A 20609-nucleotide genomic window follows, 5' to 3' on the forward strand; every position below is an offset into this window, starting at 1 on the left:
TGTCAGCACATTAACAAATATACATGCAGGATTAAGAGCAAAGCACCAGGTGAGAGCCCTTCATCTCATTAAATTATAAGGCCAACTTTATAGATTAATTCATATGCACAACTGAAGACGCAAAAAAAGCCCCTGAGGCGATGAAAAAAAAAACTATGACCTAGATATTCACTGGTTATGCAGAGACAAAGAACATTTTAGGTCGCTGTACATTTGCTATGATTCTGCCACTGTTTATGAAACCAGAAAAACGACTGCCTAGCATCGAGGGGAGAAGACAACAAAATGTTCTATTCTGCAGTTTCAGTTGTTAAGATACAAAATGATTTATAGCCTTGGAAACACTGCATTCTGCTTCTGCAAAACCCCCACTCAGTGTAGAAAAATATGAGTATAAAAGGACAGAAAACATACAACAGCAATAAAAAAAAAAATGCCAAAACAAAAACAAAAAAACAACTGTCACAGCTTTGAAAAACTTGCACAGACTAACCTCAAGATTCTTCCGCAATCTAATTGATGGACACCATGTCTCCACCAAATGCATTTAAATCTATAATGTTTCTATAATAATTTATATAGATTATTTTGGTGAGTTGCCCAGTTTTGGAGATATACTGACTACAGAGGTGCATGATTTCTAATTAAACCACAAAACGTGACTTGAGGCGGTCAAATTTCAAAAAACAAAAAATGTCAGCAGCTGTAGACATCATCATCCAATTATCCAAAAATGTGAACAGTTTCATTTAGGAAACTTTTGTTTTTTGCTTCCTATGGTTTACATCTGCTATCAAAAGAAGGTTGAAGAGGGCTAACATACCAGCTCAGCCCAGTAGGTATAACTAATCCAAAATGTACCAATGAAACATCTTGAACACTTAACACAACCACCAGCCTGAACATCTGACACAAAGCAGGATGGATCCACGATTTCCATTTCGTATTATATATTTGGGAAACTGATCATTCTCTGCAAACTCTACAGAACCCAGTGTGTGGAAATCCCAGCTGCACATAATAAAGTGGTCAATGAGTGCATATTTAAGAGGAGGCAGACATTTGCAGAGCGAGTCGCACCTATTTGATCTTCACGTGAACAGTTTCTTCAAGTGAAAATGAAATGATCTTTCAAGGGCAAAGATTTGCTTAATTCAGTCTAAATTATTCCTAAAGCTTTTACACGAGACTGTCAGTGAGACCGCGACTGTCTAAATCTTCAAAGACGTTTTTAATGGTTCAATGAAACATAAGCATTTCAAAAGGATGCGGAGTATCATACATATTTTGTGAGATATATAAGGAAGGTGTTCAAAGGAACTGATCTTAGTGAGACACCTGCTCCTGGAGCGATTGGTGACACTGTAGAGTCCCGTTAGTCGTCTTACCTCAACATACGAGATGGGGAAAATTCCAATTTTATCTCCCAGCATTCCCTCGGCCCAGTTTTCATCTACTCTGCGGATCACAGTCAGGATATCGTCCTGAAATTCCAGACAGACAGGAAAACACTCATTAAGGATACTGCTAACTAAGAGAGTTGCTCATCCTTGAGGAACAAACACTGAACAGAAATAATGAGGTGGGTGCAAAGTTTTATTAAACGGTACATGCCCACGAGTAAAAACACAGGGGTCATTGTGTTTGGAAAAATACTTAGTAAGCTTGTTTAGGTTTTTGCTCATGTGGCACAAACTGATGAAAGAATAAACAGCAGACCATGACCCAACAGCTGGACAGACATAACTGCTTAATTATTGTAGTTAAGACGTTCCTAATTACAGCTGTTCATCAAGAAGTCTGGCTGAAAATCTAAACCATTTCTCTGGGCGTCAACAACCCTGACATTCCAACATACACACAAAACCTGAGTAAATGAAAGCTTAGAAGAAAGAGTGTCACTGTAATGAGAGGTATTTTTGTTTTACTACACTGACCATGTGGCAGAAGTGTGGGTTTGCAGTGCTGCTGCGCCTCACCTTTGAGAAGGGCAGACAGTCCTTGTCGGCCTCTTTATCTTTGAGCTCAAAGTCATAGAGAGCTTTGCACTGAGGTGGCGGCTGTGGCAGCGGCTTAATAACTTGGACAAAGTTGGTGGGGAAAAAGCCGTGGACTCCACCCATCTCACCGTGGTACCAGTTCTCATCCACTTGTCGACGCAGGATGATAATGTCACCCTTGCTGAATTTGAGGTCTCCTTGTTCCTTGCCATCGTAGTTGTAGAGCGCCTTGGCACACGGGAGCTGGGGTACGCCCTGAAAACCGAGGGGGAGAGAAAAGATTGAAAAACTTAGTTGTGGACAGCTGCATATAAAGCTCAATCATTTTGTGCCTGAAGCATGTGTAGGAGAAACTACAACACACTTATATGATGCAAAGATGCAGAGTGACAGGGTTTTCATGAGTCAATATCAATATGAAAGCAAACAGCCAACAAACACAAGTCAGTGTACTGATGACAATGGCCAATTTCTCAGGACTTCCACAGCAGCCAGCAGATATCTAGAGAAGTCATTACTTATTAATGCAAAAAATAAATAATAAAAAACATGATAAAAAAAGCTAAATGACATGTATATATGATGAATAACGTGGCAGAAGGACTATCCACAGTTTAAATTTATAATGGCTTGTGTGAATTTTTAACTGACTCTTAAGTAGATGCTAGAAGCATCTTGCATTTATGAGACAGAATACTTTAAATCTTGTTTTCTTACCAAAAATGTGCACGACAGCAACCACAATAGTTATAAAACATAACATTTTAAATGATTATAATTCGAAACAGCTTTTTTAATTGTCCTGGTGTGAAAACTGAGAGAAGTCATGTAAATAAAATGCCTGTCCAATCCTGTCAAGTCTGACTTGAAATCAGACGGGTTGTTTAGTCTCTTCTGCCCAGTGCTGGAGCCAGTGGGACTACTACTTATCTTTAGGACTACTTATCTTTTTCAGCTGTTTAAGCAGGAAATGGATAGATGGATGGATGTTATTGTACAATATAGTGAAATTCCATATATGCTCCAAAACATTTCCTGTTGTGTAGTTTTAACATTTCTTTAGTTGGAACAACAAAAAACGGTAAAGAAAAATTAATAAAGTCTGACATTTTAAATGGAAATTGGACAGAATCCACACCAGGACCGTAGCAGTGGCGGACATGTAGCTCACAAGCATGCATTCAGCCCCATCACCAGTGTGTGAATGTGTGTGTGAATGGGTGGATGACAGGTTGTGTAAAGCGCTTTGGGGTCCTTAGGGACTAGAAAAGCGCTATACAAATACAGGCCATTTACCATTTACCATGAATGTATTCAGGGATGTAACAAGTTCAAAATAAGGTTGAAGATTGAATTTTGACAAACCTACTCTCCTAAAGGACCATTAATCTGCATGCAATCAAAGCCTGATCAAACAGAACTTGTGGACTACGCATATATTCACCCGTTTATCGAGATTAGGAAAAGCAACAAGTGCTTTTCACACTTATAGTGTGGCCGCGGCTGGTTGTGAGGAGAGAGCGTCTTCAGAAGGCTCAGGGCCCTGCTCGCTTTATCTTGCAGAGGAACTTTTTTTTTTTAATCTCAGCCTGCTAGACCAGAGTCCTGAAAGGCTCATTCAGGCAATGACAATCCAAGTAAAGAGGGACAGCAAGTAAGGGGGAGAAGCAGCATAGAGGATAGAGAAGCATCAATGTTCTCTATTCAGGATGGGTGTCCATGAGGAAGGCTTCAGTCCAGACAACCCCCACCATTTATCATGCTGCTCCCTTTGGAGTGATCAGAATCACAAATGCTATGAAACAGACTGGAAAAAACTGATAGTGTAAAATACACAGAGTAGAGCCTGCAATGAAGACTCAAGTAGATACAAGAGAGTGAGGGGTTAAAAAAAAGCAGAGTTTGGAGCTCTGCAGTATTGTTAAAAACTAATGAACTGTTTAAAGCCTCAGTGGAGAGTAAAAGTACAGAGTGAACCATGATGGTGAGCCAGGGTGACATTGCCCTGCTGCAGAGAATCACCCAGCCTGAAGCACAGAGCCAATCGCTCTCCGACTCTGCTGGTCTAGCCTGTGGGAGACAGAGAAAGGGGAGGAGCGGTGCTGCAGCCCCCTGCACACTGCACTGGAACTGGGCCTCCTTTCAGGGGGAAACGGGGCTTTTGAGCCCACCCAGGCCTGGCAGGGAGTTTCGTGATGAAAATGCAAATGAAAGTGCAAACTCTGACATTTTTGTTTTAAATGACAGAACAGGTTCAAGCCATACAAAAACAAGTGGATATAATTACATTGTAAATATAAAATGCTTGTCCCCCTCAAACTGGGACAATTGTAACCACTTGTTTGTACACTGAGGCCAGGACTCAATAAAAACCCTTCAGCAGTAGCGCAGTGTCCAAAATCAGCACTCTTATGCAATTGCTTCTGTACACAGTAAAAGTCATTCAACATGCTAATAAAGTACAAAAACTCTACTGGAAAGAGGCTCATTGAAAGCCATGTAAATTTCAGATTTTCCAAATAATTCCATCAATCTGGACCATTTTTTAAAAAAAATGCATAGATAAATTAATAATATGGTCAACGGACCTTAGCAATGGATGCTTTGTCAGCTTTCTTTTTTTTTGATGGAGCTTTTCACTGAATATAACAATAAACTTCATTCATTTGTCCACTAGAGCTGATCGTGCCCACTCAGGATAACATTCGTGATTTGAGCAAACACAGAAGTAGCTCTCAGTTCTGAAGAGAGTTTTAAAAACAACTTAAAGAAGATTTAAAGAAGACAAGGCCGAGAGGAAGACAAACGCAGGAGAGGCGTGCAGTCAACTTTCAAAATAAAGGACCTGATGCAGACGAAACGCAGTACTTCTGAAGCAATCCTGGCATGATTTTAAAGCAGAAAACAAACCCGCGACACACATCAGGGGTACTTCCTTTACCACCAATTTGTGATTTCAATCTCCCCCTCATGCCTGGTGAAAGGAGGCACTCTTATTCCAATTTCTACTTCCATATTTGTATTTTTTTTTTATTCTACTAGAGTAGCGTTAAATGATTTCAAGTATAGAAAAATGTTCATTTATTTTATAATGCACCCACTTAGTTCATCATCTCCCAGAAACAAGCTGTTGGAAGCTAGATGCAAGAGTGTGCATAAGACTGTCTTAAACTGGGGGTGGGGGCTAATATCCGGTGTGAATCCATGGAGACAGTGCTGTTGTTTCTGCAGGAGACTTTCATAAAGAAGCACCATCAACCCTGACCAAACATCACCCTGGAGAGCACAAGAAGCTTCTAACAGGAACATATGGCGAGCTAAAGAGCGTCAACCACATGAATGCTATAAAAAAAAAAAAAAGTCTCTCTCACACACACACACACACACACACACACATTACATAAACACACAAGTGCACACAAATCATTCTCATCTTTATTGCTTTTAACCCCTCCCTGGGGGCAGGATGGGAAGTGTACATCTCTGGATGAATGTTGCTGTGGAAAAAGCGCTGTCCTGATTTCAAGCTCAACTGCCAGACAGCCAAGAGAACAGCCATCTACAACACACGGTCAAATCAAGTCGTCTTTTTTTCATTACATGCCTTCAATTGTTCAACATCTGCAGTGAAAGTTTATAGAAGTGATTATACAGCAACAGCAGCCACTGTCGTGTTGCTGTAACACAAGGTCGCTACTCTAAGAATACGCAGATGGCTAATGACTTTTAGCCTCTTTAAACATTTATAATCCATGATTACCAACAGCAGCAAAATCCCACTTCAGCCCCCAAAAAGCAAAAGAGATAGTTTGCAGGCCACAAGACATTTGAGGGACATTAATTTTTCAACACCAAAAGCACTAAGAGTGTTACTTAGAGACAATTTAATACCACCCAGCTGCTAAATTTCAGCTAAAATAGTAGATAAGTGGTGTGGTGAAAGAAATATTTAGGTTTGCAGACACCGTATAAATAATTACAGTATGAGCACTGAGAAAGCACAAGTTACACCAGGCAGCTGTTTCATAACCCCATTAGACCGCATTAGGTTGTTAATACTTGTAGTAGTTGTTATTGCTACCCCAAAACAAAACTTAAATAATAATTTCTGGTGAACAAAGCACCACTGCAGATTATAAATAATTAAAAAGAAAATGTAAAGGTCTGCATTATAGAGGACATCTCTTGAACTGAGGCTACAAGCTCACAGGCTAGCTTTCAATGTCAATCCCACAGTAAAGCCCACTCTATTATCGTTTTTGAGTCTAGTGGGATCATAATTTACAAAATAACATTATGTTAAATTCAATATGACTTGAAATTACCAAATGAAACCATACATTTTTGTAACTATATTTTTTTTAAACAACCAGAGTGCTCGCCACCTGCTGGTCAGTATAAGAAATAAAGGCTTGAGGTTTCACTTTTCAAACCCAGAATCTGTCCTCTTGTGCTACTGAATTTTAGGCATTTTATGGGTATTTTTACAATGACTGACTAACTAGAGTCACAGTTTGCACCAGTCCACTGTGGTTTTATGAATTCATATTTTCTTCCATTACACTTTTTTTTAAAATCTGAACTGGAAGGCATGCAAACAGGCACAGGCAACTAGCTAAATCAACTGATGTGGGAACTGCTCCAAGAAAAAAAAAAAAGTCAAAGGAAAAGAGCAAAGGAAAAAGGGTGTCCCAGTGAAAAGAAACTCAACTTGAATCCTCAGGATCCAGGTAACAGCAACATTACTAACGTGAAACAAGACTCAACTGAACTGGAAGGTAAAATTCGCTGCTCGATTTGTAAAATATATGGTGCCGAGGTGACAGATATATGGAGAGCAGCAATGGAGATACGGGGGTAAGATGCTAATGCAGCTCAATGAGATTAACATTAAGCAGGGAAACGGATAAGAAATTGTCATAGTTAAAAGTAATTGCCAAAAGAATAATCAGACACAAACGTAGGACTTGTGGTTCCTCCCCAGTTTTCAAACATGAATGTTATAGTGTGATGTATAAGCAGTAACAAGTGGGGGAAAATTGCACTAGAAGCTGTGAACACTAACCTGTGTTTATACACTGGAAAGCGGTACAGACAGATCAGAGAACGCGAGAGAGCCAAGCCCAAATGTGCAGAGCATCAGCTGGTGTGAGCAATAACTCTTGTATTGCAGATAATGCAATTAGACCTGTGCACTAAAGGGATTTAGCTGTTATAGTGTTCCCTTCCACAACACTGGATTATAACTGAATTACTCGAGTTTTACTCTACAGCACAGCAACACGTCAACAACCAGCGAGTAGGCAGGCATAAAATGTATGCAATGTCATGGAGGAAAGACTAGGTCATATGGGGATAATTGTACTAACAGCTTGCCTTTACACATGTCATGTTTGCAAGAGACGTTTTAAAGAAAATATAGCAGACCTTTCTGCGAGACTGTTGCACATGGTTCCAGCACACTGTTAAACTGTTATGACGAAAAGGTTCATGCAATCAACCACCTCTCCAAAATAAAAATAAACTCTGAACATGATCAAACGTACTGCAGGGTTTTTCCTGGCTCAGAATCGCTGTTTGGAGGGTGTCTACCCACAGCTGCGAGAATAATTGTCCACATACACTACAGGCAGTGAGTTCAGCATTTCCCACAGAATTAGGACTGTATTCGAGGAGGTAACGGGGGGCACAGGGCACTCATGCATTAGCACGTGTGAGCACTTGAGAAAGGTTTTACATCTGTGCTTTTCTAAAGCAGTTAATAAAGAATACACTTTGTGACAATAAATAATAGAGAACCAAATAACTGCCTCTTCACTGAGTTTTCTCTTTCCATGGAAAGACTCAGACTCCACCATCTTGAGCCGTAGACGGTGACGGCACTCTTTGTTCTACTCTTTAGCCTTGATGAGTGGCATATGAATGAACCAGTTCTCCACCTGCTGCAGGTTCTGGTTAGATTGGTCCACCAGCTTACAGTAGAGAGAGGAGGGACTATGAATGCCAGCTGCACTTCATTAGAGCTGAAGATCATCCAACCGCAGACAGACAGATGACGAGAAACACCTCAACAAGGACCTAGCCAGCCAGGTAGCAGGATTTAAAACAAGAGATGGGAAGCTAGATTGTTAGCAGTGCCAAGACTTTCAAAATAAGAGCAAGGGGTTTGCCTACCCAAGTAAGGTCTATATGTGGGAAACATGTACTTGACAAAAATAAACAAAACAGTTACTTTTGAACATTTCATAAACAATAATGTCTCTCATGCTTTAGTAAATGCAAAATGTAACAAAACTTATTGATAAATGATTAATATTAACCAAAAAAATCCTTTATTTTTTGTTAATACTGATTATTTTGTAAAAGAGTTTTGTTTTGGGTTTTTTTTTCAACACAAGCTACACTCGTTTATCGCGCATGTACGTATAAACAGAAACAGACAAAAATAGTTTGTACAATTAAAAAAAACTGTAAAAATAAGGACAAAACATGAATCAGACAAATACAACTTGTTACGGCACTATAGTTGTTCAGTTAATATCTTCCATCTAGGTTTGCTTATTACAGAAGTCTACATCATTCACCACTTTATCACTCTGTAATCATACCGAGAGTGACGTGACTGAAGTTCAAGCGAGTGGGAACTTCACCGATACACAGATGTTCTGACTTAGACTCACACAGTATGTGATATTTCACATAGTGGTCAATAATTCCCCAACTATAAATCAATCTTTGAATTGTGTGCTTGGGAGCCAGGGAACTACTGTTGTTAGAAGATTAATCGATTATGAGATCAGAACTAACTTTGTAACATTTGATTATATAATCAAATCCAGCATAATAAGTGAAGGCCTAATTACAAAAATAATTTTATTACATCACTGAAGTAGAACGAAGGATTTCCCCTTTGGTTTTCTTCTCGTAACTACATTTTGGGGTTTCCGGGAATTTCTTTTTGCAGGAAAAATTCTACACTGCGTAACAACTGCTTCTGTTGTACACAATCTGTGTGTACAGCTGCAACATCAGGGATACAGCTAACTTTTGCTCTGTCAGCAGTCCAAGGGTTATGTGTAACCACAGCAGACAGAAACCTTTACCCCCTATGTGCAAGTGCCAGACATTACTCCACTCCCATATGGGCACCTCCAGATTCTCAGCAGGAGGTGGAAGAATGAGCAGAGGGGTACTACTGCCAAAACTGTGTGTGTATGAGGGGAGGGGTGTGGGGAGGAGTGTGGGGGTGTCTGTCCGTCTGGTTTGCCCAACAAATATTTCAAGGCCAAGACATGTCAAGCGTTCTACAAGAGCAGCACAGGCTCCATCTGCCAAACTGACCAGGTGGTCATAGGACATTTGTTGTTCATCACCAAGTTGCTGTTAAGTGAAGATCTTGCCACCAACGCTGCAGCACAAGCACTGACACATGATGGGAGTGAAAAATTCTCAGGCCATCTTGTTTCCATTAGTTTAAATTGATTCCTAAAGGTCTTTTTAATGACCATTGCAGAGTGGGCTTTTATCACCGCTTCCGCATAATGTCTAAAAGGCTAAGAGTTTCTTGGCATGAAATGCAGAAACAAAAAAAGAGGGGCATACAAAGGGCAGTGATGTCAAGCTTATGAAAGCCAGGAACGAGAGATGTTAAAGAGCCAAGATGTTAAACAAAATGTGCCAACCACACGAGTGAGCAATCTGATCCAGAAAATCTGAAGCTGTTAGTGTTATAAACTTTTTGTCCTAAGATTTATTTTACTGCACATTTCCTTTCAGTGTTTCCATGGACTGTGCATTTTAAAGGTTTCTTCCAAATATTAAATGCTTATTGGTGGCACCAGTGGGTCTGTTTTCATCCTAAAAAAAATCTTGCATTTACAGCTCTTCTGAAATTGCCAAGATCAGCTGACTGCTATCAAAGTAACTTACACTTACACTACAGATTAAGTTAATGGCACACACATTGCTTTTCACACTCCAAGCTAGAAAAAGTACCTGACTTTAGTAACCTGTAGAGCCTCCCTGAGCAAAGAGCTCCATTAGATGTGTCCTGTAGCTTCTTATGGTTAACAGCGATCATTCCTCAGATGCAGTTGTTTCAGTTTAATATTTCTGATATCCTGATGAACAGCTCTCTTTACGTCATGTGGCATAATTATTTTAATCCAGGTCAGGACTCTGACCTGGCCATTCAAAAATATTAATTTCTTCTTTTTCAACAACTAGTCGCTGATTTACTCAGGTGCTTTGAGTCCATGTCTTGTTATGTGCTCTTTCAACCACTCCTAATCTTCCGATCACAGACAGCTGTCCTGACATTATCCTGTCAAATGTGTTACATAAATTCAATTTAATTGTTCTCTTGGTAACAAAAAGACAATCATGCACCGATGTAAGAAAGTCACTCGAAATCTTGATGCTCCCTCTACCTGGTGTGAGAAGGGAACATTGTCACAGAGGAGTTGTTAAATAACCTGGTAATCTTTTGCAAACACGAAATGTACTCCAATGTTTTATACTCAATGTTCAATACTTTCTTCATGGTATCCTTACATTAATACTACTTCCATTCAAATCTTTCTTATACTAGACACAAGTTGCAGAGACTCCTGCAGGTGTCTTGCTGTTATTCATGAGTTCTTTTTCAATTCTTGCAGGATGGCACATTTTGTTCTATGTGAGATCTTTTTAGGACGCCCACTATAAATGAGAGTCCTGAAATTCTTCCATCTGTAGTCAATTTGTCTCCTTGTGTATGGATGAATTGATGCGCATCCATGCTCAGCTTTCTGCGTCTCTAAAACACTTCATTTAAGCTCCGTTGAAGGTTGTCATTTAGGCATGGTTCACACCAAGCACTTGCTTTCAAGCTTTATTGAAGTTATTTGTCCGTAACTTCAATTTGTATGTCTTTATTTATAGAGAGGGACATGTCTACAAACCTAAATCTGCACTGATGCACAATGACACACCTATCAGAACCATTGCGACACCGATTGCCACATCTGGTGTATATATGAGCCTGACCGATTCACATTTTTCTCTAACAACTATAACTGCTATACCCGACATGATGCAAATGATTTTTCAGATAATACAACACTGACAATTTAAGTTTATTCCATCTTCTGACATTTTTTTTTTACATGTCTAATCACAAAGAGTGTATCAAGTTTGCCACAGGCCCCATCTTATCTTAATGACCTTGTAGTACCATATCACCCTATTAGAGCACTTCGCTCTCACACTGCAGGCCTACTTGTTGTTCCTAGAGTATTTAAAAGTAGAATGGGAGGCAGAGCCTTCAGTTTTCAGGCCCTCTTCTGTGGAACCAGCTTCCAGTTTGGATTCGGGAGACAGACACTATCTCTACTTTTAAGATTAGGCTTAAAACTTCCCTTTTTGCTAAAGCGTATAGTTAGGGCTGGACCAGGTGGCCCTGAATCCTCCCTTAGTTATGCTGCAATAGACGTAGCCTGCATTGAGTTTTTCCTTTCCAGTCACCTTTCTCACTCACAATGTGTTAATAGACCTCTCTGCATTGAATCGTACCTGCTATTGATCTCTGTCTTTCTTCCACAGCATGTCTTTATCCTGTCTTCCTTCTCTCACCCCAATCGATCGCAGTAATTGGCCACGCCCCTCCCTGAGCCTGGGTCTGCCAGAGGTGTCTTCCTGTTAAAAGGGAGTTTTTCCTTCCCACTGTCGCCAAAGTGCTTGCTCATAGGGGTCAAATGATTGTTGGGTTTTTCTCTGTATCTATTATTGTACGATCTACTGTACAATATAAAAAAAAAAAAATTGGAACCTGAGAGGTTAGATGACTACACCGAAGCTACCCGTCGAGATACATCCACTAATTATGATAGTCTAAATTTCTGTGTGTCTCCTCGTAAATCATTTCTTAAATTTAAAACAGAAACACAGGCTTATGAATAGCATGCCATTACCCTCCAGCAGTGCTAGGTCTTTAGCTTTACTTATGGGAATAGTCCCAATCTGTGCCACTGGTAATGCTAATTACCAGTGGCACAAATCAGTTTCTTTTTTTTTTTTATATATAATACTCAATTACATAATATTGAAATGTAGAAAATTCACTTGGCAGGTCAACCTCTAAAATAAAATGAAGACTGGGAAGTAACAAGCAGGACATGCCAAAGTTTTACTTTCTGACATTAGAATAATGGCGTCACACAGGGACCTTGAGATGAGTTCTTGTCACACCAGAGCCTCATGACAGAGCTTACTCATCTGGAGTTGTTGTCTCACTCTCACTCTGAGACAAAAGGAAAACTTCCATTCTCGAGTTTCTATGGAAACGCCACACAGGAGGACTTTTTTTAAAGCTATTTATGGGTCTCTTGACAGTGCAGTGAATCTTATGAAAGAGAGTCATTCAAACTCCAGACAGTATCCTACTCTGGGAGAGAGCGAAGATGGGGGCCCAGCATAGTGGCAAAGTAATGGAAGTAACCACCTTAAAGAAATACTTTGAGAGTTTTGGGAAAATGCAGTTTGTTTTCTTGCCAAGGTTTAGATGAAAAGATCAATGTCACCCTCATGTCTTGGCTCATCGTACAAGACTACAGCCATTGGCTGGTTCTCATTGCTTTGCATAGAGACAGAACACAGGAAAAATGCTCATCTAAGTAATAAGTCCTAGCTTTATAGTGGGTGTTTAAAAAAAAAAAAGAAAAAAAAACTTAGGCTGGAAACTTCAACTAGCCTAGAAAAATAGTCTGTTTCCTTCCCACCCCCTTTAAAGCTCATGTTTTTGAACTGCACCAAAGAGTCAATTTTTCACCTTCTTTTTCAGAGTAACTACAGTACTCAGCATTGCAGAAAGTGCGACACTCAACAAGATTATCACCCTTTGTGGGAGTAAAGTTTAGGTAGCTGCTCTGTAATTTTGAAAAATTGTAACATTTGTGACTAAATGAGATAAACTGTATGTACTAATTACACTGGATTAGCCAGAAACAATTGTTCATATCTGGCTAAAAACTGCCAGAATCAACATGCCGAAATCAGAATTCATAAAGTTCAAGTGGTGTTTAGCACTGGTGTGGCAGAAATCCTATATCTAAATGGCTGAATTTTGTATAGAAGGAAACGAGCAATAATCCATTCAAGCTTTCCAACAACTACAACAACTCACTGAGCTTGTTTGTTTCCCTCGCTACATACCAAATTGCTTCCCACACATTTGTCTACAGGCAAGAAAACACTCGGCAGTCTGGAGGCCAGATGGAGGCCTGGATCACATGTGAGAAGAACAGGAAGTTTTCAGAAGCCCTTGAAACTCTCCTCCTGTTCCTCCTCATGTTCTTCTCTGTTCCTAGGTCAGCAAAAGCGTCTGTGGGTTTTTCTGAAATTTATTTACAGACACAATGTCTTTCATCCCACTACATGCAAATTACTAAACACATCTATGGAGTAACCACTCGCTGACCCCAAACAAAATACCGTTTACTGCCAGTTCCTGGCCCTCCTGTGTACATTTAGGGTTGGTGGGAATCTGGACACTAGAATATAATATTTTTTAGAGTTGAGGTACAAACTCCATAAGGATACCATGTGCAGCTCTAGGAACTATATCTCTGTATAAAGGTGGTGTAATCACAGTGAGGTTGTAAAAACATTCAAAAAGATGTTTCTGGCCCAAGTACACTTTGTAAGCTACAGATTAGTCATCAGAGAGAAAGCATTTCTGAAGTAAAGGGGTACGGATTTATAGTACGGTATATACACACACAATGCACATCTGCCACACATACGGTTTTCATGAAGCTCTTACGCATGTGGGTAAAAGTGCTGGCTTTAAACAAAACAACTTGCACATGAACTGGCATGTCTCTCTGTGCAGCCTTTTGCAAATGGGCTGATTTCTTTACCTGGCTGGCCTCATATGAGGGGTAGAGCTTGGTTCTGGGTGGCCCTGGGATCACCCAGTCTGCTTGTCTGATTTGAAACTGAAAGATCAGAACTCTTTAAGTCTGTGCCAGTTCATACACTGTGCTTAACACTGGCTCTCACAGGAACCCACTCAAATTTCAGAGCAGACAGAGTGAGGAAGCAAAATGTAAGCTAAAAAGAAACAGAGCGAGATCAAAGACTGAAAAGAAAATGAGGCAAAGAGAGGAAGAAACGCTTGCCCTCCTGAACCTATAATATAGCTTTGTGGCACAGACACACTGCCATTTGGTCAGCAGGCTAATTTAGCAACGCAAAAACAACTGGGGCAAGAAATCACTGGGGCACACAACTGACGTGCCAAAAACAATAATCTGATAATGATTAGAACTGCTCAATGCAGCATTTTTCATGTTTTAAACACCTTTTAATTGCCAGCAGACTCCAACTTAAAAACTAAAGACTTTCTGAACCTCTGCTGCCTATAACAGTCTTGCCTCTGTTTGAAGAACTTGGGCTGGACTTTCTATGCACTCCTGTGTCCTCTGCTGCTGCTATTTTCAGGTCCCAGCCTGAACAGTGAGCAATACTAACTAACATTAACTCTAAAATTGAGTCCACTAATCATAAACATCAAAAAATAACCGTCTTTCTAAGTAAAGACAAGCATGTTTGTACACAACGCAAAGCCTGCAGACATTACAATACCAATATGAACAGAGTCATAGGTACTCCTGTAGGTCTTCATCTGGCTTGTGGGATCAACTAAAACCCTTAAATGTCATTCTTCTGGGGAATGGTTTCTAAAAATGTCTTTTTAAAATTACTTCCCCAGCCAAGTTTATGAACTAGACATCATCAGATGATCCAGTGTAGCTAAAATACAGATTAAAGCTTGCAGGCAGAGCGTCACTTCCTCGCCCACTAACATTACCTCAAGTAATTTTTATAAATGTAAAGGGTATTTTTATGCCTTTACTGGATATTTGAGCAGTCAAGATAGACAGGAAAGTGGGGAGAAAGAGAGGAGGACAGGATGCCGCAAGGAGCTGCAGGTTGGACTCAAACCTGCTTCGCTGCACTCTGGCCATGTGGAATATGGTCACCTGCTCGCCTACTGAGCTAAACTGGCACCCCAGCATGCCCGTTCTGACTCTACCAAATGCAAAAAATTTATAAAATAGAGAAAAAGGTTCTATTCAATATGAAACTAAACTAATAATCGGGCCCATAAAGTTGTAAGGAACGTGTTTACTGAGGTCAAAAAGGAAACTGAGGGACTTCTTTACTTCTATACACAGGAAAGATTTTTGTAACCACATATTTCACCCCCTGTTGGCCATTAAGAAAAATGCAGCTTTAAGACATTTCACTACTTAAACTATAAAGATAAGTCAATCTTCTATACCAACTATGGTCTCATGTAAGTCTACTTTGTATACCTGAGAGCCAGTATAATAACAACAGTATGTATGATGGTCTCCCAGTCACTGTAGTGTTTTGTTAGCATAAACAAACCAACTGCAGTTTGTTTCACGGCCGCAGGTGTTTTTAATTACAATGGTTTACTGGAAGTCGTGTATAGCTCTTTACAGTCTTGTAGACCAGATCAAGCTGTCTGTCAAACAGTAACTAAATTTATGCACGTTAGGAAAGTCCACGTAAGTTAATTACAGTATTACACAACCTCTGATTACACTGTAAAACTATTTAAACATTTTTGTACTGAAACGGATTACAAGTCGTCTCCTGTAGACGCAATGATAACATTTTCTGAGAAAGCAACTCATTAATCAGCACATTAACTAGATTAAAATGAATCAACTCAATCATTAGTGAGATTTTGAGCTCACAGGCTTCTTTTGTCACGTATAATAATAATTAATAACCTGGATTAGCACAGAGGAAGTCAACTTGTATCCAAGATACAACGGGATTAGTTCGCAAATGTCACAGTATCTGTGTATTGAGTACTAGTCAATATGAGCTGAATACTAAGCATTTCCTCACATTACTCTCCACTGTGTTGGTGAAAGCATGCAGTGTCTGTAGCCTTTTGTTCTCTCAGTCATTCAGGGTGAGCCACCTGCTCTGCTCTGCTTCAGCTGACTTTAATTTACTCAGGGTGTTGCAAGGCAAAGGGAAATTTGACAAGAAGCTGGGCGACTACCTTTTCTACTATAACCACTACTATCTTGTGTTCCAGTAATCTTTGTTTGTGCATGTGTGCATGTTTCTCATATAACTGCTTATCTTTCAATTGCTCTGTTGTATGTCAGAGCAGTGGTCAACTGAAGAACATTTGCTTGCACTGGCTGATATTTGTACGCCTCTACAGTGGACAAACAAAGCCAGGATATTGACATAGTACTGGAAAAAGGCCAAGGCACAAACACTGCATCTGTTCTCTGAGTCAAGGAGCAGCACAGCAGTGACCATTTTTTGCTTTCTTAGCAAAGTGTGTGAGTGTATTTGGCCAGTCCACCCTAATTCAGTGCAGATGTAACGTGTAACTGCTAGCCTTCCTTCATGTGTCTGGCATCCCAAACTAACCAAAGAGCAAATCTGGGAAAAACTGTAAATAGTTCAGCGTCCTCACTAGCATAAGCTGAAAGTGTAGTCCCGTGTACTCTACAACCCAGTTTACCTGCATGAGAAACCCATTTCTGAATTTTAGATTTCTCCTCTTCTTCTTATCTGTGGACCATCCCTTAGCTCTTATTAAAGTTCAGTCTCTGCTAACTGGTTAGCCCTTCCTGTGTTTCCCTGCCAGGAAGTTGACCGGGAGCTGCTGTGGTGATCCTCAAGGTATTTCATACAGAATTTTATATCTCTGCTCTCCAGGGAGTCTCTCCTGGACTCCAACTCAACTAACAGTGACTACAGTTGCTTTATGCACTTCAAGATGATAGAGTTGGGGTTCATCCATGGAATAAAGAACTAACTATAGAGGCAGCAGATTTTGGCGCACCCATTTCATCCCCTACTGCAACAAATCAGTTCAAGTGTGTGGGAAACAGTATTGCTTGACAAGGTCATTGCACTCTTTATTTAATAAGCTTGTGTCAGTCCTGAAGCTGTAGACCTCTGCTTTAATAAAGTACAAACTTAGTTTTAGTGATCAGCCACAACATTAAAACCACAGACAGGTAAAGACTGTAACACCGATTACCTCATTACAATGAAAGTTTGCTTCTGGAAACTCTGAGTCCCAACATTTTAAAAGGCACTGCAGATGAAGCAGACCCCCTTCAAGCAATGGCACGCCCTTAAAGCAGCAGGACAAAAATAGTCACAATGGACTCAGTTTTCCAGCCCCAGATTCACTGCCAGGCACCACCAGACCCCGAACATGTATTGCATAGTGTATCGAAGCAGTTTTGACAGCACAAAGCAGAGCTGCATAATTGCAGGCAAGTGGCGATAAATACTTATCTTCATTTTAAATATATAATAAAATAAGCATTAACAAGAAATCTCTTTTATAAGCATGTTGCTGACATTTCCTGCCCACATTTGCCATTAAGGGCAGACACATGGGCAGAGCTCATTAGACATTTGACGAGATTCACATTTCAAAAATCCCAGGTTGCTTTGGTGAATCATCTCACAGCAAGACAGATGCTGGCTCTTCTGAAACTAATCAGGATGTCCAGATTCATAGCTAATTGGCCTCTCGACATCATCAGCGTGAATTTCAGAGCCTCTCAGAAAGGAGAACAGAAAAGCAGACTGCTCGGCTCAAACTCGCACCAACATTTCAACATAACCGTCACATGTCTGTTTGTGTACTGCCTGCACACCTGTGTTTTTGTGGGTGTGTACCGTATAATGGGCCCTCATGGATCTAAATTCAGTCTGTGACTCATTAAAACAAACATTGCTCAGGTTGTGTCAGACCAGTCATAGAGTACTGTGTGTGTGTGTGTGTGTGTGTGTGTGTGTGTGTGTGTGTGTGTGTGTGTGTGTGTGTGTGTGTGTGTGTGTGGGGGGTTGGGCTCAATGTACATTTGTCTCCAATCAGAAGAGTTATGATGGGGTACAAGTTGAAAGCAATTCTCAAGTCAGTGCTTGTGGTGGGATGTGAGTGCAGAAAGCATATAATGGATGAGTCTTGGTCAGATCTCTCTTCTATTCAAGTCCCCTTCAATAATTAATCATGTGTTGTCAGCAAGTGAGACCTCACACACGCGGAGTTACTGAAAACACAGCCATCCAGTAGCCTAGTTTTGAATATTATGACGAACTTTCTTGCAAAATAAGTCATATAAGACTCCTTTTTAATCATCTGAACCAGAAAAGAGACGCAAGAGCTCAAAGAATGTATTCAATAAACAAATGATTAACCACAATGAGTTTTTTTAACCATCATCTTTCCTGGTTTAAGTCACTGAAAGCTTTTTCTTTTTACATTACAGCAAAGATCTATAGAAGCTAGTCTTGTCAGGTGGTTAGTAATTCCACGACATGGTTATTTCATCTAACACGACCAAACTTCTAACGAATAAATATAAAGCCATAACTTAAATATTTTTAATTATATGACACATAAAAGTTACATTTATAGTCAAATAAGTAAAAATAAGGAAATGAGGATTGTAAGTAAACCCCCTCCACAGCTTTTACTACTACTAAACATGGGCACTGTTGCACAACAGTAAGCTGGATTTCACTTTTTCTGATTTAAGAAAAGAGCATCAACTATTACATTACCTAATATATCTTATTAGCCTGCTGCTCCTAATAACCATTATATTAAATGCATTTTTTTCACAAAAAACAACATTTTCCTTAATTTGTATTAAACCGACATCTGTCCACTTTTGTGCATCACTTACGGTAAGCTAAATTATTCATTCCTGTATGTAAACAAGCTTAAAGAAGATTGAATTCACCCTGGCTGATGCATTTACACACTCACTACTTTCTCTTCATGCTGGAAATGTAAAAATAACCTCCCTCATTTTCTCAGTCTTCATCTTCTCTTCCCGTTTGCAGAGGTGCACACAAACAGTTATCTTTCGTTTGTGCCCAAACAAAGCCAGAGTTATGGAAAGTGGCAAGTGCTACATGAATTATGTGTAGCAAGAGACATAATAAGCAAAGAGCTTTAGTGGAACAATGAAATTGCCCAAATCCATCCTAAAAGGAGGTGGAACAATGATGCGGTGGTTAGCACTGTTGCTTGGGTTCCTTCAAATGCAGCTGCCGGATGGGGATGTGTGGAGTTTGTGCCTGTGCTTGTCAAGGATCTCTCTGGGTAGCCTAGCTTCCTCCTTAAGTGGTTAGGTTAGGTTCATTGCTGATTCTGAATTGGTTGTAGCTGTGAACATTAGTGCAAAATGCTGATAGACTGACCACCTATGAGAGCTGGGATAGGCTCCAGTTCCCTCCCCCGTGAGTTGGATGAGCAGTTGGCAACACTGATAGACGGCCAGGTGTTCCTAGTCGAAACCCTGTTTTTCCCTACAATTTTACTATGATAAAATATGCCCGGTGAACTTCTACTGAAGTTCAGCTTCTACTGAAGTTCAACCACACCATGACTGGCTTGGATCTTTCTCAGTTTGGCTATAGACTGGCTCTTTGTGGAAAGGTAGGCAAACACTATTGTTCCACAAAACAGATTGATATTCTTGAAACGTTGTCTTTTATGATATGTGGTTCGGGCTGTTTGTCAAATCCAACAAATCTGAAAACACCACCTGAGCCACTTATCACATTTTCATAGATTTTATGACTATTCAATTAGCTGTCACTGAAAATGTGTTAGATGCAGATTGTTTGTTAAATTGAAAAGGCATTTTCATAAATCAAGATTTTATGCCCAGAGCTCTTAAAGTGATTAGCATGCAATTTGATTTTTCAAGACGTACACAATCCTGCAGTTCACTTTCCCTCAACATTTTAGTTTTACTTTGTGATCCAAATAACTTGTGACAAACTCAACTATAATCTTGTGCTTCGGGGAGTAGACTGTACTTTCCAAGCCTCTTCCGATTGCGATTACTGTTCACACTGCAAGTAAATGTGTTATGGCATCCAGTGGTGAAAAAGATGTGGCTGGACAGTTACATTTATCATTAACACTTCATCATCTGGATACCCAGTCCCTTCTCACTGCTGAGATGTCTCTCAGGGACAAATGCAGATTAACTGCACCGCTGGGCCTTGAAGAATAAACAGGAAACATTTCAGCACATACAAGAACACCAACATGGAAAATCAAGACCAGAAATCCTAAGCAGACATTTCAAATATTTGATGTACTTTTTCCCCCCACTTGGGAAATAAGCAAGGTGAGTCAGAGGCTTCTGCAGCTGCTTAAAAGGTGGGTTAAGAGCAAGCAATAGCCCCAGGGTCAGAGGTCAAACAACTGAAAATGAAACTGAGCGAATCATGATTCTGCCTGAGGGATGGGAACTGAACACTTAACATGCCAGCAGTCAAACGGTCCATGGATGACCAATCCTGGCCCACCAAACACAACACAGGGTGAGAGGTGAAACTGTTATGTTAAGGTCAGCCAGGTATTAGAGGTGCCTCGGGAATACTTTGTGGTTAGGGGGGACTCCTGCCCTCAAACAGCTGACAAAACATCAAAAGGATAAATTATGCTGAAAACAACTGTAAAACAATTTAGTGTTACTTCATCACGCACAAGACAGACTAGATGACATTTTTATTTTGCTG

The 20609-nt window shown here is 40.1% G+C and overlaps 1 protein-coding gene across 1 annotated transcript in view; it reads right to left on the reverse strand.

Moving 5' to 3' along the window:
- The window catches only part of sh3rf1 (SH3 domain containing ring finger 1), a 50094-nt gene that overhangs the window by 18228 nt on the left and 11257 nt on the right, over positions 1–20609 (reverse strand). Inside the window, exons 3-4 of the mRNA XM_086282631.1 lie at positions 1980–2255; positions 1389–1484 (exon numbers count right to left, since the gene is read on the reverse strand). Coding sequence (XP_086138757.1) covers positions 1389–1484; positions 1980–2255 — 372 coding nt within the window. The remainder of the gene's footprint in view (positions 1–1388; positions 1485–1979; positions 2256–20609) is intronic.

The sequence above is a fragment of the Aulonocara sp. 'chitande type north' Nkhata Bay genome, linkage group LG23 (assembly GCF_057382095.1).
Source record: "Aulonocara sp. 'chitande type north' Nkhata Bay isolate Kocher_YH1m ecotype deep benthic linkage group LG23, A_spYH_male_GT1.1, whole genome shotgun sequence".
Taxonomy (NCBI): domain Eukaryota; kingdom Metazoa; phylum Chordata; class Actinopteri; order Cichliformes; family Cichlidae; genus Aulonocara; species Aulonocara sp. 'chitande type north' Nkhata Bay.